This window comes from Capricornis sumatraensis, chromosome 23, assembly GCF_032405125.1.
Source record: "Capricornis sumatraensis isolate serow.1 chromosome 23, serow.2, whole genome shotgun sequence".
Classification (NCBI taxonomy): domain Eukaryota; kingdom Metazoa; phylum Chordata; class Mammalia; order Artiodactyla; family Bovidae; genus Capricornis; species Capricornis sumatraensis.
Genome location: NC_091091.1, coordinates 14,230,782 through 14,258,169, shown reverse-complemented (window position 1 = coordinate 14,258,169; position 27,388 = coordinate 14,230,782). Strand labels below are relative to the sequence as shown.

At 39.4% G+C, this 27,388-nt stretch overlaps 1 protein-coding gene and 1 non-coding gene across 2 annotated transcripts in view; both read right to left on the bottom strand.

Moving 5' to 3' along the window:
• Positions 1-14,007: 14,007 nt before the first annotated feature.
• Positions 14,008-27,388, bottom strand: part of TNKS2 (tankyrase 2) — a 63,111-nt gene continuing 49,730 nt past the window's right edge. The window contains exons 22-27 of the mRNA XM_068961214.1: positions 27,262-27,359; positions 26,354-26,428; positions 23,916-24,021; positions 19,644-19,830; positions 16,936-17,092; positions 14,008-16,087 (exon numbers count right to left, since the gene is read on the bottom strand). Of these exons, the coding sequence (XP_068817315.1) occupies positions 16,025-16,087; positions 16,936-17,092; positions 19,644-19,830; positions 23,916-24,021; positions 26,354-26,428; positions 27,262-27,359 (686 nt within the window). The 3' untranslated portion in view covers positions 14,008-16,024. The remainder of the gene's footprint in view (positions 16,088-16,935; positions 17,093-19,643; positions 19,831-23,915; positions 24,022-26,353; positions 26,429-27,261; positions 27,360-27,388) is intronic.
• Positions 19,925-20,067, bottom strand: LOC138070604 (small nucleolar RNA SNORA79). Its single transcript, XR_011144171.1, has one exon. It is a non-coding gene; the product is annotated as a small nucleolar RNA SNORA79 (small nucleolar RNA).

Here is a 27,388-nt window from a genome sequence, read left to right as displayed (position 1 = left end):
CTCTTTTTAAACCACCCTCAGACCTCATGAAAAATACGGATTTTTAGACTTCACTTGGGTCTGGGGCAGCACTAGGAAGACTATTTTTAACCTGCAGATTGCCCCGGTGATTCTGCTAAGAATCACTTTTGGTAGCTTGTCACCCAGACAAGACCCAGGAGGGTTTCACTTTGGTTCGCAGTTCCTGGGAGCTCTTGGGTCTAGTGTTTCCTTAGTCTTGCACCACAAACTAAACAGTTCATGTTTTAAAATGAATGAACCTATAAAAATTACTCCTTGGCTTCCCCCTCCTTTATCCCAGCATGGCCATTATGGTCTTGGTTCTGGGCCAGAACAACTCTTTTAAAGAAGGCAGCCCTTGGGCCTCCCTTCATCCTTTCAAACAGTGATTTGCAGAAAATCCAAGGCAGCGTCTCTTTCCTCTAGCATCCTAGTCTTCAGAATTGTCCCATGCTATTTATCCCTTTCTCTTACCTACCGCCCTTACTCAACTCTCATCAATCTTCCTTGGGCCTTCCCCCAACTGCTGGAGCCACCAGAGCTGATTTACAGCACAATTTCGTGCTTGGAATTATAGGAAACCATAAGCACAGCTCTACACATGGGTGTCTCAACAGCTCCCTAGGCTTGGCCAGCTTCTTTCTCAACTGCAAACTCTTAACTGGCCCCACAACCCACTTCCTTCATACAGATGACATCCCAAGTCCTTCAAGGGATAAATAATTGCCTTTCACATTGAATCATTCTTCTCGAACTCAAGGTTAGCTGAGCCTGCCCCTAATCCTTGTTAAAACCCCCCGATACCCTGGTCACCTATCATGTGCCATCTTCACCTGCTTCCTCCAGGTACCTCCAAACTTGGCTCAAACTGTCCGTCTAGTCAAAGCTATGGTTTTCCCGTAGTCATGTACGGATGTGAGAGTTGGACCATAAAGAAAGCTGAATGCAGAAGAACTGATGCTTCTGAACTGTGGTGCTGGAGAAGACTCCTGAGAGTCCCTTCCTTGGACTGCAAGATAAATGATCCTACAGGAATCAGTGAATCCTAAAGGAAATCAGTCCTGAATATTCACTGGAGGAACTGATGCTGAAACTCCAACACTTTGGCCACCTGATGCGAAGAACTAACATTGGAAAAGACCCTGATGCTGGGTAAGACTGAAGGCAGGAGGGGACGAGAGAGGATGAGATGGTTGGATGGCACCACGGACTTGATGGACATGAGTCTGAGCAAGCTCCAGGAGATGGTGATGTACAGGGAGGTCTGGCGTGCTGCAGTCCATGGAGTCATAAAGAGTCGGATGTGACTGAGCGACTGAACTGTACTGGGTCTCAGAACCTTCAGCATCCCCCCAAAAATCCACTCAGGCCTTGAATCAATGAACTCTCAGGGATATCACTGCACTCATCTCAAACATATGTCCATGGCATTGGGCAGGATGCTGGAAGACAGTCATGAATAACACTGATGTGGTTCCTATCTATATGGAGTTGGTAGCCAATTTGGAAAGGCAGTTAACAAGGGATCAAACATCGTGGCTGTCAACTCCGGATGCACATTAGATCAGGGTTTATCCATGAGATGGGATGAAATATCTTGGTGGCAGTTCTGGGGAATCAGGAAGTATTCTCCAAGCTTCTTAACTCACAGGGTTATTCTCATAGCATTTCTTGCCTTCCATCCATTCCTTAGAGGACTCCTGTGGAATTTCAACTACACAGATAACCTTCTGCCATTCCTTGTCTCTATGGCTGGGGCCTGAATGGGTACGAGGTGCTGCGAAGTTGACTGCAGTCAGTGGGTCTCACAGTGCAGAGTATCACTCCCCGCACACTCTCACCAGTGGGCAGCTCTGAAGACTTCAGAAGGCAAATGAAGAACTGTGAACAAGGGTTTTCCTTTAAACTTTATTTGGGGGGTGGGGGTGGGGGCTAATGCTTTTATTATCTGTATTGGGGTCTAATCAGGTCAAAAGAAAAAAAACAACACATGGGAACTAGCATCAGAACAATGAAATACATACAGCTGACACATATTTAACTCCCTTTCCTCATCTATAAAATGGGATCATTATAGATAAAACCTCAAGGTCTGCTATGAAAATTAATGGTTACTTCAGTAAAAAGCCGGTTATGTAACACCACACAATAAGCGGCATTTATTATTTCTTTTAATCTCTGAAAAGGCTGGAAAATGCTGTTTTATGATTCACAGATCTACAAATAAATCTCCAGAGAGGTTGTACCAATGCACACTCCCATCTGCAGTCCACAAGAATACCTATTTTTAGCTCCTCCACCACAGAGCATCATTCTTAAAACAAAAGTTGACAATTTGATAGATAAAGCTGATATAAAGTTATTTTAACTTTCATTTTATTCTTTCATTTTATTAATTCTAGTGAACTTTCTCCCATCATATTTCTATTTTGTCTATATTTTGTCTAAATCTATTTTTTACATATAAAATTAAAAATTTTAAACATAATTGTCTTTTGATTTACAACTTTTGCTTTTATGCTTGAGATTATATATTCACCTTTATCACCTTTAGTTCTGTTTCTAAAAAGTATTTTTTAGATCCACATGGAATTTAGACTACGGTGTAAAATATCTAATTTAATTTTTCCTTAGTTAATTTCTACTAGGAAGATATAATTCCTTCTATATAATTCTGTATAATTCATTCTTTCCCTATTGATTGGAAATGCCATTTTTCATTCTTTCGATGACTTTAACCATCTCTTCTTGTAATAACAGCACGTTTAATTATCATAGCCTTGTAGTGTATTTTAGTGTCAGCTAATGTGAATTCACGGGGGAAAATCTTGATACTCCATCTTGTTTGTGTGACACACACTTGTTTGTGCACACTGTCGCCTCAAGTACAACACACTACTTTGGGTAAAGCAACCTAAGTTGAGATACTTTATATGATGAAACAGAATGCAGTCATTAGAAAGCTTTTCCAAGAGGAGTTATCCTTCGGCTATAACATTAAAAGATTCAGGTTAAATAATCTGATCTGACTGTTAAAACCAACAAATTACCTGTCTGTATGCATAGAAAACAGATTGTAAATAAATACACTACAATCTTAGTGGCAAGCTGTTTATAAGTAACAGGACGGCAGACAATTTTTAGCTGTATTTTAGCTGTATCTTTCAGCCTTTCCCAAATTTTCTACAGTGAATGTGCTTTACTGTTACAAGCAAAACAATTAGTAATTAAAATTACTGACATGTTTTAAGGTCCACCCCCAGTACTGGTCAGGAAGGTTGGAGTCGTCAATCCCCCTCACCTCCACTCCCAGATGATACTGGCTCTCTCCCCCAGAGGGAGTCACAGACGGTATCCAGCCCTGAAAGAGCGCAACCTCTCGATCGGAGAGACGCTGCCATTACAACACATTAAATGCCAAATAATAGCATCTAGAATCTCCCCATGATCCTCTGTATTGCCAGCTGGGAGAGGGCTGCGGGTGTCACCTCCTACTCCCCTCTCCGAACCCCACCCAGGAGGGCTAGGCGGACACAGAGATGGTGCACTGCATCAGGGAGGTATGCAAATACTGGCATGCCTCTGACCTTCTAATCCTATCAGGGATGCTTAGGGTGGTAATTTGACCATGTTTCACAGCTCATAAATCTAGTTGGGGGCAAAGCTGAGCTGCCAGATGCCATCAAGCAAAACGCCTTCTGAGGTTGGCAGTTGGGAGTAAAAGAGCCCAGACCGTGCCTCAATAAAGTCCAATAAAGAGCTTTGTATGTGGGGGACTGGAAAGTAGCGTCTCACGTTTTGGTACAAAGGAACAAAACTGTGGGAAATGTGCACTTCTGATTATCTGGACTGGTGGTCTCCCCCATGCCCCGCCTGCCCACTGAGCCATGATCCTCATTCATTCACTATTCTTTGCACACAGATGGATCTATCTTGTTCCCAAACAACTGCTTGCAGAGACTCCTGTCAGATAAAATTTTTTAAATCCCTGTCAGTAAACACGAGCTAATTTCGCTACCAGGGAATCTGCTCGCCTTTTTATATTGAAATCTACTAAACTTCAGGCAGGTCGTTTCTGTCTAGATTCATTCTCCCTTTATTCAGTTTTCAGAACAGAAACATTCTCCTCTTTCTGGGACAGAACACTGCCCCAGAAGAGATCCCCCCATTTTCTCTTTACAAAGGTAGGGAAGAAACTAATAAATCAGTTTCAACCTCCGGATTACAGCTTCATCCAGAATTCATCTGTTCCTCCAACTGGTCAGTTCACAATTGGGCTGATTTGAAATTCTAAGTAAAAACATCCTTTCCAGTGTCTGTCTCAAGAGGGGAGGCAATGAGGCAAGCAGTTAGAATTTCAACTTCCTTCTAGGTCCAAGCCTCTTTGAAGGCATACTGGCACAGTTTTCTGCCTTCAGAGTTATAAAGCTCCTCTGACAGATTCTGCACATCAACTAGGGTGAGGAGGAGAGCTGGTTCCAGGAGAGGCACAAAGCAGTTAATTCCCCTGAAACTTACAAAGTACCAGCAAAGACCTACCCGCTCTGCATCTCCACATGGTAGAAGCAACCAGTGATATTTCCAGAACCTAGATGAGAAACTCCTGTCTCCCCTGGGCTGATTTACTGGCTGCCAAGAGCACAGCACCTTTGGAGGGTTGCAGAAAACAGGCGAAAGGAAATCGGAAAAAACTTACCAGCCATGGTTTTGGGCAAGTTTAACTCTGGAGCTCCAGTTCCCTTCATGTGGGATTATCTGGTTTATGATGCAGACATTTAATACATGGTAACTGTGGTTACTGGTAGAACTGATGGTGAGTTGATAACTGTGATTTCTGGTATTATTATGGGTGGTAAATTTAAAAAATGATAACTATGATTATTGTTGTCAGTAATGGATTTGATATATAACTTGTTATTGTTGCTGCTGATAATGCTACTACTAGCCATTTCTTCATATAATGGTGCATGCTAAGCCACTTATAGTTGGGTCTGACTCTGTGCGGCCCTACAGACTAGTATGCCAGGCTCCTCCGTCCATGGGATTTTCCAGGCAAGAGTACTGGAGTGGGCTGCCATTTCCTTCTCCAGGCAACTCACTCTAGTATTTTTTAAAAATAAAGTCTTTACTGAATTTGTTACATTTTTTTAATGTTTGGTTTTTTGGCCCCAAGGCATGTGGAATCTTAGCTCCACCATCAGGGATCAAAACCTCAACCGCTGCATTGAAGGCAAAATCTTAACCACTGAACCGCCAGGGATGTCCCCACTCCAGTATTCTTGCCTGGAGAATTCCATGGACAGAGGAGCCTGGCAGCCTACAGTCCATAAGGTCAGAGAGAGTCAGAAATGACCGAGCAACTAACGCACATACAATACAGACTTAACAGAATGAGTGAAGATCATATAAGCCAGTTCACTCACTTCGCAACTGTGTTTTGGGCCCATCTATGTGCCAGGGACTGCTGGAGGCACTGGTGCTACACTGACGGAATCCACCCTTGTGAAGTTTACCTTTCAGTGTGCGGAGACCAGGAATAACTGTTAATTACATCATCCAGAATGTCTTAGTTTAACAGGGAAAACTAGAGCAGGGTGAGGAGGATGTGGAGAGAACTGGGGGAGAAGGGGGAGCGTGCAACGGCATTCCAAATAAGGTGGTTCTGGAGACACTTCCTGAGAAGGTGGCATCTGAACCACCAGGAAATAGGGGAAATGAATCATGGGAGAATGCTGGGGAGTTGCAAAACGGCCCCTGCCAAGGATCTGAGGGTGGGGACACCCACGCTAAGAAGGCTGGAGTGGCCAGGAACAGAGTGGGAAACAGCATCACAGGGGTGCAGCAGCAGGCCGCGAAGGGCCAAGCTGGGCATTTCAAGGACTTCAGCTTTTTACTCTCTGTCACATGGGGAGGCACTGCAGTTTTGTGACACAGCTGACTGACGCTTCAACAGGATCACTGAGGCTTCCGAACTGCAAGACTAAGAGATGCGGGGGTGGGGTTAGGGAGAGGTTGCTAGCCGACAAGGGTGAAAAGCAGGGAGGCCAACTGACTTGAAGCAGGCAGTGAGGGGAAGAGGACGCCCGGCTTACAACTAGAACGGAAAGGGCTTTCATTGTGAAGACTGATGGCAGAGCAGGTTTGAGGCATTTTCTAAATTAATTTGTATGGAGCACAGTTGCTTTACAATGCTGTGAGTTCCTGCTGTACAGCAAAGTGAGTCAGTTACACGCACCCATACAGCCCCTCTTCCTTGGCTTTCCCCTCCATTTAGGTCACTGCACAACACCGGGTTCCCTGTACTATACAGCGGTTTCTCATCAGTCGTCTATTTCATACATAGTAGTGTGTATATGTCAATCCCAATCCCCCAATCCATCCCCATGTCTTGGGGGGATTTCCTAGTTCTCTTTTGGCCACACTTTTGCAGACTTACACAGCTTAAAAAAAAAAAAAAAACACTTAGATATTATTTAACTCAAATCTTTAAACAAAATTTTTAAATGAGAGCACAAGTACAAAATTCTAAAATACAAGATGGAAAGTTCACTCTCATTCTACCCCTAAATCTCCTGCCACTCAGATCTCTTCCTCAGCACAAATATGCTTGTGTTAAATATTTCTTCTCTATATTTTACATCAGTAACTTACTACCCACAGAGTTCCGAACCTTTTCTTTTTTCCACTCCATAATCTATCTTGATCAGTTCACGTAGGTCTGGCTCATTCTCTTCATGATTCCAGACATTCTAGTCTACAGATGCGATGTGCTATTTATAACTTTGTCTTTCCAAGTAATGTGGCAATGTATTTCCTTATCACAGGTCCTGTTACTCAAAGGGTATACCCATTTAAAATTTGGACAAGTATTGCTCAACTTTCCTTCTAGATGATGTTTCTCAATGAAGCAAGAGACATGTTCTCCACCACCCATGGAACTCTACTAGTTGCTATCAGCATCCTTCTGTACCCACTGGTAACTAGCTGCTGGCCCCAATCCCAAGGGCTTTTTTCTCACAGAAAAAAGAGAGAAGTTCCTCCACAACTTGCCCAAATCCAGCAACTAAAGGACTAACACCAGGCAGAAGCAGCAGTTTTCAGTCAGTTGACTGGCCAGTGCCTCAGTGTTAAATACTCTGAATATTCTTCGCTGTCTACTAGTAGGAGAGGTGAAAATTGGTCTTGCAGTATATAGTTAAGCTGTATCTCTCTTCTGTAAATGCTGTTTTAATTTTCTTTATACTGCTCATTTTCTATTAGGTTGTTGGTGTTGACTGCTGATTTTCAAACATTTAATGTAAATAAGAAAATTCCTTGTATGTTGTAAACATTTCTTACAGTCTGCCATTTATCTTTTCACTTTGTTTGCAGACAAAACTTTTGTGAAGCTGGACTTCATCTCTCTCTCCAGAACTTCTGGATTTTGTTATAACTGAAAGGCATTACTATATCAACAGTGTTGTATGTTTTTCCTCTTGTAATTTTGCAGTTTCATTTTTCTATCATTATATACTTGACTCAACTGAAGTATTTTGGTGTTTAACAAGGGTCCAACTTTATTTTGTCCAGATGGCCCCTCGCTGGTTGCCAAGACAATTATCTTTCCCAGTTTCACAATATCCTACCTTTACCATATACTGTAGGTTTCAGATCATTTCTGGATTCTGTATTTCATTTCAATGATTAGTTTATGTGCCAGTATTACTGTTTTAATAAGTCTTAAAATATTTTTAATAAGTGATACGGCTAGCAGCCTTTCAGAAATCTTCTCAGCAACTTTTTATAAGAATCCTTGTACATTTCTTTTCCACAGTAGCCTTACAATCAGTGTGCAGTCTCCCACCCTTTCCCTCAAAGGGGTTATGTTATTTTTTAGATTAATTTTGGAGTCTAGTTGATTCACAATGTTGTGTTAGTTTCTGCTGTACAGTGAAGTTAATCAGTTATACATATATGTTAAGTGAAAGTGAAAGTCACTCAGCTGTGTCCGACTCTTTGCAACCCCATGGACTGAAAACCATGGAATTCTCCAGGCCAGAATACTTGAGTGGGTAGCTTCTCCCTTCTCCAGGGGATCTTCCCAACCCAGGCATCGAACCCAGGTCTCCTGCACTGGAGGCGGATTCATCAGCTGAGCCACACAAAAGAAGCCCAAGAATATTGGAGTTGGCATCCATTCTGTTTTTTATTCCATTTCCATATAGGTCATTACAGAGTACTGAGTAGAGGTCCCTGTGTTATAAAGTAGGTTCTTATCATTACTAGTTATCTATTTTATATATAGTAATGTGTATATGTAAATCCAGTATGTTATTGACATTGAAGTCACTCAGTCGTGTCTGACTCTTTGCGACCCCATGGACTGTAGCCTACCAGGCTCCTCTGTCCATGGAATTTTCCAGGCAAGAATACTGGAGTGGGTTGCCATTTCCTTCTCCAGGAGATCTTCCCAACCCAGGGATCGAACCCGGGTCTCCCGCATTGTAGGCAGATGCTTTACTGTCTGAGCCACCAGGGGTCATATGTTATTGCTGCTGCTGCTGCTGCTGCTAAGTCACTTCAGGTGTCGTATTAAATCATGGCAAATGTATATACTTCTTTAAGGAGACCCAAAATCATTATAATACTAAACTTTTCTGCCCAGGAATGGCATATAGCATTCTATTTGTGCCAGTCTTATTTTATCCCTACATAACATTATTTTCAGAGAAGGCGATGACACCCCACTCCAGTACTCTTGCCTGGAAAATCCCATGGACGGAGGAGCCTGGTGGGCTGCAGCCCATGGGGTGGCCAAGAGTTGGACACGACTGAGCGACTTCCCTTTCACTTTTCACTTTCATGCACTGGAGAAGGAAATGGCAACCCATTCCAGTGTTCTTGCCTGGAGAATCCCAGGGACGGGGGGAGCCTGGTGGGCTGCCGTCTATGGGATCACACAGAGTCGGACACGACTAAAGTGACTTAGCAGCAGCAACATTATTTTCTTTTTGTTTCCTCTTCATATACCCAGAAGTAGACTCCTTCATTTTACTGGTAATGTCAAATTGTTTTTCAAAGCTCTCAGACCCACAGCAGTAAGAGATCCACATCCTCTAATACTTGCACTGTCAAATTTTTAATTTTTGTCAATTTCAGCACGTGTAAAATGGTATTACATGTTACCTAATTTGAATTTCCCTGATTACCAATACGTCTAAGCATTTTTTTGACTGCTCAGTAGCCACTAGGGTCTTCCATTTTGAGAAATGCCTGTTTCTAACTCACTTTTTCTGTAGTTTAATATATTCTGGATATGAATCCTTTGCCCTTTAAATGTATTGCAAATATTTTTCTCCCACTTTGTGACTTGCCTCTTTACTTTCTTTACAGAAATCGTTTGATAACAAGGATGTTCTTAATTTTAATATAGTCAAACTTATTATCTTTTCTTTTAGGATGACATCTTTTTTGAAGCTCAATTAAAAGCTCTTTGTTATCCCCAATCAGGAAGTCTTCTATATTTTCTTAACATTTAAAATACTTCGATTTTCGTTATCAAGCCCTATATAAAATCCATCTGGAAGTGATTTTGTGTATGCATCTAGATATACACTTTTTTCACCATATGCATAACCAGTTGTTTCATAACAATTTACTGAACAGTTCCTTCTTCCCACATGATCTGTAATGCTACCTCTGGCGTATACAAAAACCCCATTCATTCTCTGCTCAGTTGGTCGGGTGTGTCCCTGCACCATTATGCTTAATTACTACAGCCTTAAAGTTATTCTTGACCTCTGGTCCTCCTGGTTGTCTTCTTACTCTTCAGGAAGGTCCTGCCTATTCTTAGCCCTTTATAGATTATTTCTTACTCATTCTAGATTCTTTCATGTTTTGGGAGAGGAAAACGTACGTCACTTAAGATCCCCGTTTTTGTTGGAGTGCTCTTTTACCTTTCTTCCCCTGCCTTTCCAGTTCTATTTCTACTTTAAGTGACTATAGTCCTGCTAGAAAACTCAAAAAGAATAAAAGAATATACAGTTAAAAAGTCTCTTTAACAAACTCTCCCCTGGTACCCAGGTGTCCTCCCAATAGTTTGTGTGTATCCTGCAGGCATTTCATGCATAAAGCAGCTAATGTACATTGTACTTTTTCCTATTTTATACAAACGAGAGTAACAAATCAAACACAGTTGCCAACTGCTTGCTTCTTCATTTATTGTATCTTGAAGATTATTCCGTATCAGTTAATAAAGTTCTTCTCGTTTTACACAAGTGTAATTTCAGTCTGTCCACCAATTTCTTTGTTCACCATGCTTCTTGCAGTCCATTCCTTCCTTTCTGGATTCAACTGCCTTTTTTCCTTAACAACAACCCTGAGTTCTTACAGCAAAATCTGAAAATGTGTTTTTCAGCCTCTCTTTTGAATGCTAACTTATCTCTGTATGGAATTCAAGGCTATCACCCATTCTTTTCATCACTTATAACTTATTTTGTTTCCTTCTGGTCCATACTGCTGCCACTGAGAAAGCCTGCTACCAGTGCAACTATTCCTTTGCAGATAATGTCTTTTTAGTTGCTTTTAGATTTTTCTCGTCTTTTGCAATTGTACTATGTTTAGAAGCATACTTGTTTTTATTCACCACTTTAAATATTTGTTATGTCTTTTCATTTGAAGATCTGTATCTCTTTTATAAATTCTGAAAAAAAAAAAAATCTTCAAACCTCTTCTCTCCCCTATTCTTTATGTTGGATCTTCTCATCCTGTTCTCCATGCTTCTTAGCTTTTTCCTATTCCCATCCCCTCCTCTGTTATAACTGGGTACTTTCTTGATTTATCTTCTAGTTTACCAGTTCTCTCTTCACATATGCCCAATTTGTGGTTTAATCTGTCCACCAAGCTCTTTCACTAATCACACATTTTTTAGTTCCAAAAGACTTAGTCTTTCAAATCTACTCTGCCTTTTTTCAGTGTCATCTTTCCTAATGGTTTTTATATTTTCCTCTCCCAGTCAATCATTTTAAATGCTGTTATGACGCTTTTGACCTGTGGTGTTGGAGAAGACTCTTGAGAGTCTCTTAGACTGCAAGGACATCCAACCAGTCCATTCTAAAGGAGATCACCCCTGGGTGTTCTTTGGAAGGCATGACACTAAAGCTGAAACTCCTGTACTTTGGCCACCTCATGGGAAGAGCTGACTCATTGGAAAAAACTCTGATGCTGGGAGGGATTGGGGGCAGGAGAAGGGGACGACAGAGGATGAGATGGCTGGATGGCATCACCGACTCGATGGACGTGAGTCTGAGTGAATTCCGAGAGATGGTGATGGACAGGGAGGCCTGGCACACTGTGATTCATGGGGTCGCAAAGAGTCGGACACGACTGAGCGACTGAACTGAACTGATTCCCTAATTATCCTATATTAAGTTTGTAGAGGGGCTAAACCTCTAAGGTCGTTATCTGCTGACTTGTACTCACAGTGGACTGTTTCGGACTTCTAATCATGTGAGCGGAGTTTGTTTCTTCTGTACTGTAGCAATATGATGCAGTTAAGATTGTGGGTATGTATTCTTTCCCCAACCAGGCTCCTGTACTGTCTGTGTGCTTTTGTGAGTCATTTTCAAATTAAGATCTTCAGCCACCTAGTGACATACATACCTCACACTGTGAGCTTCTTAAGGTTTCATCTGAACAAAGATGAAAAAAAAAGGTTTTCATCTGAACCAGTGGCTAATCAATTTTGTTTGTTTTAAAATTCTATGTTCTGTAGCTCCATGACAAGTGAAAAACCCCAACCAGCGGTCCTGGGAATTCAGGGAAATAATAATAATATAATTACAATAACCAGCTTTTGCCAGTCACAGTACTTACTAGTACATACAGAAAATCATTTAGTTTCCTCAACAAACCTATGCCTGCCTGCCTGCCTGCCAAGTCGCTTCAGTCGTGTCCGACTCCGTGCGACCCCATCCCTGGGATTCTCCAGGCAAGAACAATGGAGTGGGTTGCCATTTCCTTCTCCAATGCAGAAAAGAGAAAGTGAAGTCGCTCAGTTGTATCCGACTCTTCGCGACCCCATGGACTGCAGCCCACCAGGCTCCTCCGTTCATTGGATTTTCCAGGCAAGAGTACTGGAGTGGGGTGCCATTGCCTTCTCCGCAACAAACCTGTAAGTACTGTAATTTGTTCAAGGTTGTACAGCTGGTATGGAATAGGCTAAAATTCAAATCCACATTCATCTGACTCTAGAGCCCAATCACTTAATAACTCTTCACTCAAGTAAAACTTATTTGAGGAACTATTATGTGTCAGCATGTGCTAAGTGATGGGTCTAAGGGGTAAAGCAAACATTATTTTTCTTCTACCTTTCAAATTATCTGTGAGGGACTAGAGTTTCTGTTTTCCTCTTAGTTTCCAGTTTGTTGCAGACCAAAATCTTAGGTAAAGAAATTTAAGGGACTTCCCTGCTGGCCCAGTGGTCGACTCTGTGCTCCCAATGCAGGGGGCATGGGTTCATTCCCTGGTTAGGGAGCTAAGATCTTATATGCTGCATGGCGCGGCCTTGAAGAAAAGAAAAAAGAAAGAAATTTAAAACACTGCATCAGTGTCAAACTGCCATCAAAGTCTCCTCTCAGTTTTTGTTTTCATCTCTGCACGGGCTGGAAACAAACAGTCTGCAGGCCACTTTCACGCAGCACTGCTCTACAGTGTACTGGAAGACCATCTGGAGGGCTCGGTGCAGACTTTGTGATGGTGATGACAACAACTGTGGATGGGTAACAAAGTGGAGAGGACACTTCTGACAATGATGGTTTGTATGTGGACAGCAAGAACCTTCTAAGAAGCTTTAACTGAGATTTTAGGTCACAGTCTTCCTCAGCTAGTAAAGCATGAGGAGGAGGAGGTGGGTACAGATTCAGTAGGCTAACTTTATACAAATCTGACCGTTCTCCTGGTGAAGAATGTATACCACCACTTGCTTCCTCTGTTACTCTACTCCTCTGATAAGACAGGACAGTAGGAAAAGGGCCAGTCAGGAATACTAATCACAAAAGCTTAGGGAAATTTATTGCAAATTTTCTTTCCTCATCAACGTGCAAAGAAAAGGATCGCACATGCTTAGGAACTAGCACGTGGACATGTTAACATTATCCCAACTCAAGCAGTGAGACAGCTGCTGAAAAGCATTTCACAGCTAAATGACTTATGAGTTATTTGCACCACTATTCTCTTACTATCGAAAGCAGGGAACTGATCATACACACAGACATTTAGCGTTTAAGAGTAATAAATACCACTAACTTTAAGGTTTGTAAACTCATAAATTTTCTATATGATACAGAAGACAAAAATATATTCCTATGCCTCTTTTAAAAGTTAAGACAGATTTCCCGGGGGTATTCCCTGGTGGTCCAGGGGTCAGGACTCTGCTCTCTCACTGCTGAGGGCCTGGGTTCAATCCCTGGTCAGAGAATTAAAATCCTGCAAGCTGTACAATGTGGCAAAAAAAAAAAAAAAAGAGAGACAGATTCTCCAGGAAAGAGCTTGAAGGTTTGCCAAAACTTATGCTGGGTGGACTAAATGTCTAAAAGCATATGACAGCTACTTTCATCTTAAAGCATCTGAGGAGGCATGGTCACAGCGTTCAGTATTTCAAATTTTAAACTGCAGTCTCTATCACTAGTAGACTCAAAACTACATTATTTTCCTGCAATTGTGGTTTATTGTAATCTTAATCCATTTTTTTCAAAGACCATTCAATACATTTATACTATTCCAGTAATTACCATGCTACCAAGAAAAACAAGTGAATAGTTTATTAAGAATTAAATGAGGGTATGGAATGTGATACAGTACAAGACACTCAAGATGGATACAATAGTACTACTCACACAAAAAGTTAAATCTCTTAAAAAAAAAATCATGACAGAAGAAAAAGCAATTCCATCATCATAAAGTATTTCATGCAAAAACTTCAAAGAAATCCCCAGTGCCCCCCCCACCCCTAAGCTCCTAACAAAAAGCTATCTGAAATATGCCATGCTAACATATTAACCACAATATAATCATTCATAGAAAAGCAACACACTAATTAAGAAATGAATTAGATGAAACAACACAGGCTGCAAAATCGTAAACTCATAGACCACGATGGTTTTACATGATAAGCAATTCCAGATTCACTCATAAGGTGAGCAATATGAGCTAAATGTTGAGAGAGAAGGTATGTAAATATAAACTCCACTAACTCATCTCATTATCTTCTAATTATAAAACCTGGAAGCTTCCAGAACCTGAAAAATTATATAAAATTTGGCATACTCCATTTGTGTTTCAAGAAACGAGTTTAGGATCATATTTGCAATTATTAGAGAGCTGTATAAAAAGCACTTTATGGTCAGGAATTGACCTCTTAAATAATGATCACAATTTACATCAACAGAAACAACTCCAGATATGCATTTACTGTGAATAACTCTTACGCAAGATAAGAAACATGATTTTCTAGCACTTTATGTACAAATTACTGCAAAGGCCCAGTTAATTTAGAGACTGAATAAAATGTAAAATAAATGTGAATTGGTACAGAGTGTGAATAGGAACAGCCTCATTAACAGAGGTTTAAGTGGGTAACAATCTTGCCTTGACTTCCAAGAGAATGAGAGTCAACAAATGCCAAGCTGTAACTCATGTCTCTATAGCAAGATGCATTAGCATATTTCGTGGAAAAGTAGTTTTCCCTTAAAAAGTAGGAATGGCATTTTATGGGATGGTATTCCCCTCCACAGCTGCCAAACAAGCCTGGTCACCAGGCGATGCACAGAGTGTATTTCCAAGTGGGTGTAACATGTCACAATGAGGCAACCCAGAAGCGGAAGCACCCATCTCATGGCACCTGCCTATTCAGCAGACCAGGAGAGAACTGGGACACCCATGTGTCAGGGTTTTGGGTTGAGCTTACCTATGGTGTATAAACTGGTTATACATGAAACAGTAAGGCCAAAGAAAAAGAACAGGAGAAAAACTGCCCACTCCCAGCTGCTATTTTTTTCCCTTTAAATTTAAGGTAATTAGAACAGATTCAAAAATTTCAGGATTACCCTTCCCACATCTGAAATTCAACCTCCTATTTACATTCCATGAAAACAACACTGTAATTGTTCTCTAAAAGACAGAAGCTGTTGCTCTAATTTTCGCAAAATAACATGAGAAAAATTTTCCATGTGAAACCCAGACTGTGAGGCTTGTAAAGAAGTGTCTGTAATAATCAGGACCGTGATAGTTAAGAGCTCTTTGGAATGTGTGTTATACATACAAAGTTATCACAAATTAAACTCCCAGAGTATTTATGAAACAAGTTCTTAAATGGGAAAGATTATCTATGAGAGATAAATGCTTCCATCAGCAAATTAAATCTGAGGGATCAATCTTTCCAAGTGATAAGGTGTCTGCTAACAATTCAACACAGCCTCTGGAATCAAACATCAAAGATCACTCAATCATGATGATTCAAGATGAAGTACAGATGAGCAGTACATATGAAAAAAATTTGTAAACCGCTGCCATTCTAAAACAGTAGATTTATATTACAAAGCAATGTAAATAAATATTGGGCTAGTACAAAAGCTCTTATTTACAGTTTTACAAATGAAACTGTATTCAGTGTAAATGCTGTGCTTTGAAGAACACAGTACTATATTAGTAAAATGAGTTCTGTTGAGGGGAATAACAGTTTCTGTTAGAATCAATGTATAATGTATAAAAGATTCAAGTTAACTCTGTTTATAATTTAGTACAGACAAACCCAGTTTAACCTGGAATGGCATCTGTTAAAGTGCTGAAAAACAGGAAATATTTAGAAAACACTGTACATTATTAAAGCTTTATCAAGTCAGAATGTTAAAACCCTTTCACATTTTTAACCTTTTGCCACAGGGTTGTGGACAAGATGATTTTTCTCAGCAAAGGAGTAAAACTTACGAGGCCACCAGCTGCTTAGATGATTTTAGGTTCGGTGGTGCTAGTTTCCTAAAACAACTATTTACCCATCAACCATACCTTCAGGCCTTACAATCTGGTAAGTAATTAAATATTCAGGATAAGCCTGGAAGAGAAAGATTAATTCAAAAATTGGTAAATAAAATTTTTGAATGGAGACTTATTCTAAGGATTCCTTATCTTTAGGGAAGAAGCTCTAAATTAGTGGCGTAGATCAGAATCAAAGGGCCTCTTCTCAAAACAGTTTTACGTGACTGCAATCCCTTCGATTCTCAATCAGCAGGTCTAGGATGACTACTGAGCATGTGTTTGTCTTTAGGAATTGAGGTTATCCTGATACATATCCCCAGTACATAATGCTGCTCTAGAGATGCTTCTGACTGCATCTATGCCACTAAGAGCAAGCGGGAGTGACACATTTCTTTGCTACAGAGAGGTTAACTATTAAAATAAATACAGGATTCTAATTAATTATATTTTACAGAAGCTTAAAAAAAATTCAGAATAGCTGGCAAAATCTGAATAAGGTATGTAGGTTAGATTTACTACACCAATGATATTTTCCTGATTTTAACAATTTTAAGACAATGTCCTTAAAATTAAGGTATATTTAGGAAATACATCCTGAAGTATTTAAGTGTAAAGGAAGATGTTTACACCTTACTTCCAAGCAGCTCAGGGAAAAAAAAAAAAAAGGATATACACATACAGTAGGAAGACTATGATAAAGGAGAGAGAATGCTAAAGTACTAACATTTTTAATAACTGGGTAAAGGGTCTACGGGAATTCTCTTTACTATTATTGCAACTTTTAAGTCTGAAATAATTTACAAATAAAAGTTAAAAAGAAATCCAGTTTATAAGGCACTCTACCTTGTTAATTTAAAAGATTAGTAAAAGGTTGAAGTATAGCTCTAAACTATTGCTGAAAATGAACAAATAAAACTGAATTACCTGTTCTCCTCTGTAAATAACATACTCAGCTAATGCCAGGCCATTCACACTAGGCCGACCAGTGACGGAGTGGTGCCCTGGAGGAGAGTGCGCCATTTTCATTGCACTGAACTGCAGGAAAGACTTTCCCAAGGTTACACGGCAGAAGAGCAGCTGCCTATAACACGTGAGAAGGAAAAGATTTCCCTGAGACAAGGCCACACAGGACAGTTTTATTTATGTACACTATATAAGCTTTTGAATGCATTTATACATAAACACAATTGTTTTCATTATTTTACCCTTCAAAGAGTTTTTAAAGAATATTTTCCACTACTCTAATGAAATAATTTGTCACTTTAATTAATCCTCATTGTAACTATAAAATACTATCTTAGAGAGATTATAATAATCTTTAAGTGATACTGACTCTGCCATCCTGCTTGTATCCCGGCAAAAGTACAAATCATAGCCCAAGTGAGGAGGAGGAGGAAGAGGTTTTAAGGGACTTCCATGAAGTGTCTTACAAAGCTGAACATTTATCCAGATAAGTCCTATTGATTCCACTTTCAAAATATACCTTTCCTCTAAATTCTACTGTCGCTATTAAGGCCAAATTGCCCAAATTTTCACCCGGACTATAACAGTGGCCTTTGAGCTACCTTTTCTGTTTTTACTCTAATAAATTATTTTCCATCTAAGCTACTGGTGATTTAGGGAAAAAACAAAACAGCAAAACCGTAAATCAGATGACACTACTTTTCTACTTAAAACCTTTTAGAGACTGTTCACTGTGCCTAAAAGAAAACCCAAATTTCTTATAATGACCCCAAATTCTCCAACTTTACTCCGTGTTCATTACACCTAGACACATTAGTTTTTCTTCCTGCAGGCCAAACTTTCTTGCCCCAAGGCCATCAGACGCGCTGTTTCTTTTACCATCTAGAATGATATGTCCTACCACTCTTCAACTGGCTAACAGTCATGTTTCAAGTTTAGCTGAAATGTTTCTTCTTCAAATATGTCTTTCCTCACCAGAAGTTTAGGTTGTACTACTTTCTCACTCCCCAAGGGCATATGATTGGCCTTCCTTAGGTCCAATGAACTGTTTCTCTAAGCTAATTTACTTTTTACAGGAGAAAAGGGAGATCTGATGGCCTGATGATTCTGTCTCCAAAGAAGATAGGCTATATTTTTTATTCTAAATATGCTCTTTGCAAATTTTCTTAGCATTTCTAATAGAGTTTCTATTATAGTCACAATCAATCCATGATAATTCAGCACACAGAAATCTTAAGTTAATACATTTATTTCCAGACATACAAGCATTGTACTTCAAAGACAACTGAGAAGAGGCACTAGAACACTGCTTACTATTAATAGTCAGAACTATTTAGCCTCCAGATGATATATGACAAGTAAAGATAGCAGTGTCCAATTTACAGACTCTCAAGAAATTACAAGCCTCCTAGCCATTCCAACCTATGATCTTAAGTAGAAGCGGGTGGGAGTCATACCTAGGAGGTCTGGCTTTGGACACCTACATGAGTCTAAGTTTAGGGGGAAAATAGTAAGAACAAAACATAAACAGATAGTCTTTGTCTCCCTTTAGGACTTCAGTCCTTCACTTTGGCAGCCCTTCAGAATCAGCTGGGAAGCTTTTAAAAATCCCATGCGCAGACCAGACCCCCAGGTGAGAATCTCTGGCAGGCAGGACACAGTGAGTAGTTTTAAAGCCCTCAGGTAATGCCAACGTGCTGCCACAGCCAAGAACTACTGCCCAGGTGAGAATCTCTTGCACGCAGGACACAGTGAGTAGTTTTAAGCCCTCAGTAATGCCAACGTGCTGCCACAGCCGAGGACTACTGCTCTGGGGTTTCTAGGCCTGTGACTAGAAGCTTGAGCATCCCCTAGGAACTCGGCAGAAATGCAAGTTCTAGTGCCCTAGCCCCAGACCTACTAAATCTATCAGGAGGCATGGCACAGGAATTTGTGTTTTAGTAAGCTTCTATGTGATTCTGAACTTGCTAATGTTTGATAGCTACTGTTCTAGGTCTTTGTAAGCAGTGCTCTAACCACAGAATAAATCTCAGTAATTAATCTTGATTTTTCAAATGGTGAAGATTATTTACCTACAAGGATTTTATCAACTAGGGCCAAGTCATTTGAATGATTTTAATAACTAAGTTCCACTAGGGTAACTAAAAGTAGGAAAAAAAGAAGTACAAAGTAATTCTTTGATAATGTGCTTTCTAAAAGGACATGCTGATATGCTTTATTATAACTTTTTTCTGGGTAGTAATATCACAAACTGACAATTAAAATCATACCACACTGGAGGAGAGATTCTCTCATCCATTACCATGAAATGATCAGGTGTAGGAAATAATGCCATTTTATTAATAGCATTTGAATACTAGATTTTGAAACAGTCCGCAATAAAATCTCTTTCATGCCCAGCAATATTTTCTACTCCATATTCTGAAAGCACTGTGTTCTAGTGATTGAATGATGTGAACAGATCAAATGCTTATAACTGTGCTTGGCTCTTACAAACCATTTAAAAAACACCAGCTACTATTAGAACCAGTGAGAGTGCCAAAGCAACGTGAACTATACCTCATTTGGATTCCTAGAGTTGTCCAACATAATGTCTTACCCGAAAATTCAATATGAAACCAGTTCTTATCTGATTCTTATCAAAATAAATGAGAAAAGCGATCTCTTACCTGTGGCAGATGTAACAAGATCTGTCTTTATGTACTGGACATCCAGTACCTCCTCCAATTCCATATACATACTGATTGCTTTTGGAAGAGTTTTCAGCAAAATAGATCCCAGCTCCAAACATGCCACCTATGTAGGCATGCCTTTCATCAAAGCCCTTATGGATAATCGCATTCACAAAGGGAGACCCTAAAAATACATATAAATAGGTTAACATTTTTAAATCACAAGTAAAGGAATAAAAGCTAAAGCATCTTAGAAGTTAAATTCTTTTTTTTTTTTCAATTGTTTGACTCCACAAAAATCAGAAGGCACTACAGCCAACCCATTCCCATGGTGCCCCGAGGGAAAACAAGTCAGCTTAGATACGTGATGGACTAAAATCCCACTACCTAAGGCTCCAAGCAGTGAAAGGAACAGACATCAGAAGTTACATTCTGAACTGTCATATATATATCACCACCATGATAAGCAAAACTGAAACACAACTGTCAGCTGGCTCACTACTTTAGAATAGTTATTTAATAAGAATTGGCAATGTGAATGAATGTTTTTAACAGGGTGGTGGTTCAGATGCCAAAGTAAGGACACATACAGATTCAACTAGGAAAAACGTACAGATCACCTGAAAGAAACATCAATGCTAGAGTTATCAAATTCCCGGCTCCAAATTCATACCAACCCAGAATCAAGAGTCTCATAATTGACCTCCCATGGCCAGGCTGAATGCAACTAGGTCATGCAATGACATCCACATCCGTGTACTTTTCTGAGATACCCAAAGTGGCTAAAGTGATCTTTTCAAGTTCATGCTTTTCTTTATACTTCTATCCTATTCTTCCGCTTCTCTGCCTTTTATCACTTGCTAGTACCAGATTCCATCTGCAAATGTGGTGTGTTCCTTCATTCCCTACATGTTGACTTCTTTCTCCTCCTTCTTTGCATACATGCCAAGAAGGAGCTCAGCCAAAGACCAGGAGGTACTAAGCATGGAGATCAGGTCAGGGAATGCAGTGAGGCTGGGGCTTGGGCAAAGTCAATATGACACAGCTAACTGATTCATCAAGATTGGTGTCCCTTTTCATAAAGGGACAAGGGAAATACACTGAATTCCGCTTTAACAGAAATACTAAAGAATAGAATAACTCATTTGAATTAACTTGGAAAAACCATTTCTATTATAAAATAGAAAAAATCATACATTACAACCCTTAAGTCAATACATAAATAAATATCATGTTCCGTGCCAAGAAATTATCATGACAATTATTAGGGTGTTGAAATGAGAAGTACCATTTAGATATTATATACTAATTCAGTCTGCTATAGCCATTCTTCCAGGGGATTGTGGAATTTAAATACTGTGTTCTATAGAAATTTACCAAGTCTCTCAAAATTTTTTGCAATCAAAGCCAATTGAAGGAACAGATTGGAACTATCATGGGTAATGTGCTTAAGACTTAATAAACACTACATTAAAATCTATATTCATCTTTGCTATAAACTGGAAAGATCAACCACCACCACCTGCCATGTTGCAACATAAATAGGAAATTTCAAAAATGACAAGTAATAGTGCTCTCAATAAAACTTCTCAGAAAACTCCACAGGCTCAATGACAGTTATCTTTTTGCACCCTTGACACTTAGAAGCACAGTCACAAGAGGATGTACATATTCTTCTGAGGCAATTTTCAGATCTTCCTTTAATCCGATCAACCAGTTAAAAGTAACACACATCAATTTTCCAGAACAACCCTAACACATAAAATCAACTACATACATAAATACATACATCAGTTCAGTTCAGTTACTCAGTTGTGTCTGACTCTTTGCAACCCCATGAACCCCAGCACGCTGGGCATCCCTGTCCATCACCAACTCCTGGAATACACCCAAACCCATGTCCATTGAGTCAGTGATGCCATCCAACCATCTTACCCTCTGTCATCCCCTTCTCCTCCTGTCCTCAATCTTTCCCAGCATCAGAGTCTTTTCAAATGAGTCAGCTCTTTGCATGAGGTGGCCAAAGTATTGGAGTTTCAGCTTCAACATCATTCCTTCCAATGAACACTCAGGGGTGATCGCCTTTAGGATGGACTGGTTGGATCTCCTTGCAGTCCAAGGGACCCTCAAGAGTCTTCTCCAACACCACAGTTCAAAAGCATCAATTCTTCGGTGCTCAGCTTTCTTTATAGTCCAACACTCACATCCATACATGACTACTGGAAAAACCATCACCTTGACTAGACGGACTTTTGTTGACAAAGTAATGTCTCTGCTTTTTAATATGCTATCTAGGTTGGTCATAACTTTCCTTCCAAGGAGTAAGTGTCTTTTAATTTCATGGCTGCAATCACCATCTGCAGTGATTTTGGATCCCAGAAAAATAAAGTCAGCCACTGTTTCACCATCTATTTGCCATGAAGTGATGAGACCGGATGCCATGATTTTAGTTTTCCTGAATATTGAGCTTTAAGCCAACTTTTTCACTCTCCTCTTTCACTTTCATCAAGAGGCTCTTTAGTTCTTCTTCACTTTCTGCCATAAAGGTGGTGTCATCTGCATATCTGAGGTTATTGATATTTCTCCCAGCAATCTTGATTCCAGCTTGTCCTTCTTCCTCCAGCCCAGCGTTTCTCATCATGTACCCTGCATGTAAGTTAAATAAGCAGGGTGACAATATACAGCCTTGACGTACTCCTTTTCCTATTTGGAACCAGTCTGTTGTTCCATGTCCAGTTCTAACTGTTGCTTCCTGACCTGCATATAGGTTTCTCAAGAGGCAGGTCAGGTGGTCTGGTATTCCCATCTCTTTCAGAATTTTCCACAGTTTATTGTGATCCACACAGTCAAAGGATTTGGCATAGTCAAGAAAGCAGAAACAGATGTTTTTCTGGAACTCTCTTTTTCTATGATCCAGTGGATGTTGGCAATTTGATCTCTGGTTCCTCTGCCTTTTCTAAAACCAGCTTGAACATCAGGGAGTTCACAGTTCACGTATTGCTGAAGCCTGGCTTGGAGAATTTTAAGTATCACTTTACTAGCGTGTGAGATGAGTGCAACTGTGCAGTAGTTTGAGCATTCTTTGGCATTGCCTTTCTTTGAGATTGGAATGAAAACTGAACTCTTCCAGTGCTGTGGCCACTGATGAATTTTCCAAATCTGCTGGCATATTGAGTGCAGCACTTTCACAGCATCATCTTTCAGGATCTGAAACAGCTCAACTGGAATTCCACCACCTCCACTAGCTTTATAGTGATGCTTCCTAAGGCCCACTTGACTTCACATTCCAGGGTGTCTGGCTCTAGGTGAGTGATCACACCATTGTGATTATCTGGGTCGTGAAGACCTTTTTTGTACAGTTCTGTGTATTCTTGCCACCTCTTCTTAATATCGTCTGCTTCTGTTAGGTCCCTACCATTTATGTCCTTTACTTAGCTCATCTTTGCATGAAATACAGTCAGCAAAAACACTAGGAGCTGACTGTGGCTCAGATTATGAACTTCTTATTGCAAATTCAGACTGAAATTGAAGAAAGTGGAGAAAACCACTAGACCATTCAGGTATGACCTAAATCAAATCCCTTATGACGATACAGTGGAAGTGAGAAATAGATTTAAGCGACTAGATCTGATAGACAAGAGTGCCTGATGAACTAAGGATGGAGGTTCATGACACCGTACAGAAGACAGGGAGCAAGACCATCCCCAAGAAAAAGAAATGCAAAAAAGCAAAACGGCTGTCTGAGGAGGCCTTACAAATAGCTGTGAAAAGAAAAGAAGTGAAAAGCAAAGCAGAAAAGGAAATACATACCGATTTGAATGCAGAGTTCCAAAGAATAGCAAAGAGAGATAAGAAAGCCTTCCTCAGTGATCAATGCAAAGAAATAGAGGAAAACAAGAGAATGGGAAAGACTAGAGATCTCTTCAAGAAAATTAGAGATACCAAGGGAACATTTCATGCAAAGATGGGGTCAATAAAGGACATACATACGTACATACATACATACATATATATATATATAAAGAGAAAATATGAATAGTCAGTATTATCATTTCTACACTTTTTCTGTTATGGTAATCTTATTTATAAACTATATCCATTCAAAACATACAAATTCAGAAGATTGAAAACACAAATATAAATGCAAAGATTTACAGAAATAATGTTTGTTTTTTAAAAAATGATATGAGAAATATACAGATTCATTATTATCTCAAACCTGACAAAAAATGTGGAGGATGATGGCAGGTAGGGGGAGGGGAATCTTACCATGAAACAGCATTCTTTCGTTTGCATGGTTGTGGTTTTCTTCAGAAACTTCTTTTCTCCTGTGAGTGTATCTTTCCCATAGCTTCTTGTTACAAACTTTCTGAATCTATAAAAAGAAACCAGCAAAATAAAATCTCTGGATCCCAATACTTACTTACCTACTGGTTAACCTTAACCAAAAACGGGCTACACAGGACCAGAAGAGAGGCAAAACTTCTCTCTGAAATAGATTAACAAACTTTGTCACAACTGTAAAGATGAGAATATATGCATATTTTAGAAATCAAAAACTACAGATGTGAAAAAGTTACATATGGCTATATGTAAAGGTCAAGAGTACTATTAATTGATTAAAATACTTCTATTCTCACTTTAGAATTATTACTAAAACATCTCCAAATCAGACATGCTGAGTTCTGTATGGAAGTGTAAGAAAGAAAATACTGTCTTTCCCCCAACTGCTTTTTCTGGCTCAAAGTACCATCTTTATCTGTTTTTAATTAAAATATTTGAAACAGCCACACCAAACAATCACACACACAGACACACACCCTAACATTTCCTCTATTGTCCCCTATCCCTCCAATTCCTAAAACTTTTGTTTGGAGAAAACTTTTACGACGGATGTTGGTTTCACCAGGAGTTTTTCTAAGGTCAAAACCCAGCCCTAGTGCTGCTTTTCAGCTGTATTTAAGGGTGCTACAGCCCCCTGCTGGTCCTAGAACCCATCTGGGAGCTGACGGTTTTAGTCTAGGTTCAAATTAACTCAAAACACCATCAAAGACATAATCAAAGCACACAGACTGGCATAAACAGAGCTCATTAATGATTTTTTAAAAAGAGAACAAAACCAAAAGTTTTATCAGTGAGAACAGCTGTATTAGATACTGTACTAAAATATCTTTCTAGAGAAAGAAAACAGCATACCTCCCAAATTCAGTAACTCTAGAAATGAAACCCATATTCTGTTCCTTGCCCTCACCCTTAACAAACCTTAGTGCATTTTGTTACTGGTTGCATACAAAATGCCCTTGACTAAAATCTACCTATAATAGGAATAATTATTTGTTATAGTAAATATTATTATACATGAGTTCATGAAAAGAAAACTCAAGATGTCACTCAGGTCATACCATGATACGAACTAATAAGATACAGCTCCTGAAAGAACCCTTGCACCTGAATAATGTGTACTTAGTTTATGTCATCTTATTTCTAAATGGACTTCCCCGGTGGCTCAGATGGTAAAGCATCTGCCTACAATGTGGGAGACCCAGGTTCAATCCCTGGGTCAGGAAGATCCCCTGGAGAAGGAAATGGCAACCTACTCCAGTATTCTTGCCTGGAAAATCCCATGGACGGAAGAGCCTGGCAGGCTACAGTCCATGGGGTCGCAAAGAGTCAGACACGACTGAGCGACTTTCTATCTTGATGAGTAACTCTAAAATATGAGATCTATTGGTATACTCAGAATACTGTATTATTGTGAGACAGTAATATAACACAACTGGAAGATTTCATACCATTCACCTTTCAGTTCAAAATTTAGGTATCAGAGATACTTGCCACATTGTAACTCTAAATCTTGTAATGATTAAAAATAGTTAACAGAAAATCATTATGCATCTCAAGTAGAGTATACAGTTTGGTTGCCATACAGCTTTTAAAAACACCAAGCAAATTAGCAAAGCTGAAAAGGCCCTGAGAAGAGTACCTGATATTAATAAGAGTCAGTACTCTCTTTAAGATATTTTTTTAAATGACTATTTCTGGAAAGATGAAAGGTACAGAGGGAGCACTACTAAAATCACCAAAAAATGGTGTTATGTGTGAGGACTCACAGAAACCTGGAACAGACACAATTAGGACAAACTAGAGACAAACAAACCATGGTGTAACTGTAAAGATGGGAGTCCTTCCATGAGCCATAAAAAATTCAAAAGTACTGAAAAAAGTCAGCAAGAGTACCTTAATAGTAGTGTCCATATTTAAAATCCTAAGCCTACAGGATTTATCATCCAAGAATGAGAAGTCATAAAGCTTACTAACAATGGAATGCTTATTCTAATCCATAATAGATTCCTTAATTCAGCTATGAATTTGTCATATTTGCTGAATGTCAACAGTTAAGATAATCATGTATCTTGCCATTTAAACTTATTTAAGTTTAAAGATTAAACTTAAATAATCTTTAAGTTTAGAGATTATTTAAAGCATAATCTCTAAATTTAAATACGTTCAACAGAGGCTGAATTAGTGGTTAGTACAGAGATTTGAGGATCTTAACCTGCCAAAGATATATTCTTTCCCAAAATACCCCTGATGCCATGTGAAAGACTTACTGGGCTGGACAGATGATGTTCTTATGAAAGTTAATCATGGTTTCAGGCTTTTGAAAACTATGGTCACAGTGAACATTATCTTCCCTAACTTATTACCTTGAGAATATTGTATCTGTTGAAGATCCCACCTGCGTGCCCTCCATCTCTGTGCTCTCGGACTGTACTCTGCATCTGACGGAAACACATTTCAGAAAGATGTGCATTAGCTTTTATGTCTTTTCTGATTTAGGGAACACGGTTCTTGACTCATATGACTCTTAAGACAAATTAGGTTTTTACTATTTTTGTTGTTTAAGGAATGAGTTCTATACTACTTTCGAGAGACAGTGCATAGTTGATACAATCAATCCAGAAATACCTACAGGTGAAAATTATATAATGCAAACTACTGGAACAAAAGGAAACAAGCAAATGCACAGGTGAGCCAAACACGCAAAGCCAAGCAGCTGACACGCTAACAAACAAAACAGAACAATGACTTATTTGTTCCCATTCGTTTTGCTCTCATCAAGCACAATTTATATTTTACTGAGAGTTGGAGTTCCCTGAGATTTAGAACTAAGCCTCACTGAACTTTGTATCTTTGTGCTCAGCTCACACATATAGGGTATGGTGTTCGTCAAAGCGCAGGGCGCCATTTTAAGACTTTGGTGGATACAACAGTTTTATGGAAAGAAAGTTAGAAAAACATTTCCTAGATAAGTAGCATCCACATGTTCTGGGTCTTGTCTAAGATACAGGGCTTTGCAATTGCCTTCATCAAGGAAGGGAATATTAGCCACCTCTTCTCCAACAGAATTCTGTAGTATATTAATTGAAATGCTGAACCAAATTATCAGAATTAAAGCTTACCGAGATAGTGTATTTTAGATGCTGATTTTGTAAGTTTTCAGGTGGTCGAGTGAGGGACAATTAAAAACTCCTGCTACACACATGTTCAAATAGAGCTGGGAACTTCTGGAAATTCAGCTGCTGACCCAACATTTGTAAGTGTATGAACATACCTCTTCCTCCACAGACTGAAACTCTTTATCTTCAGCAGACAGATCAATGAGAATTGTTCCACTTCCAGAGGTGTTCAGAGTTAAGTATGGGTTAAGACCTATCAAATGAAATTCAAAGGTTAAAAAA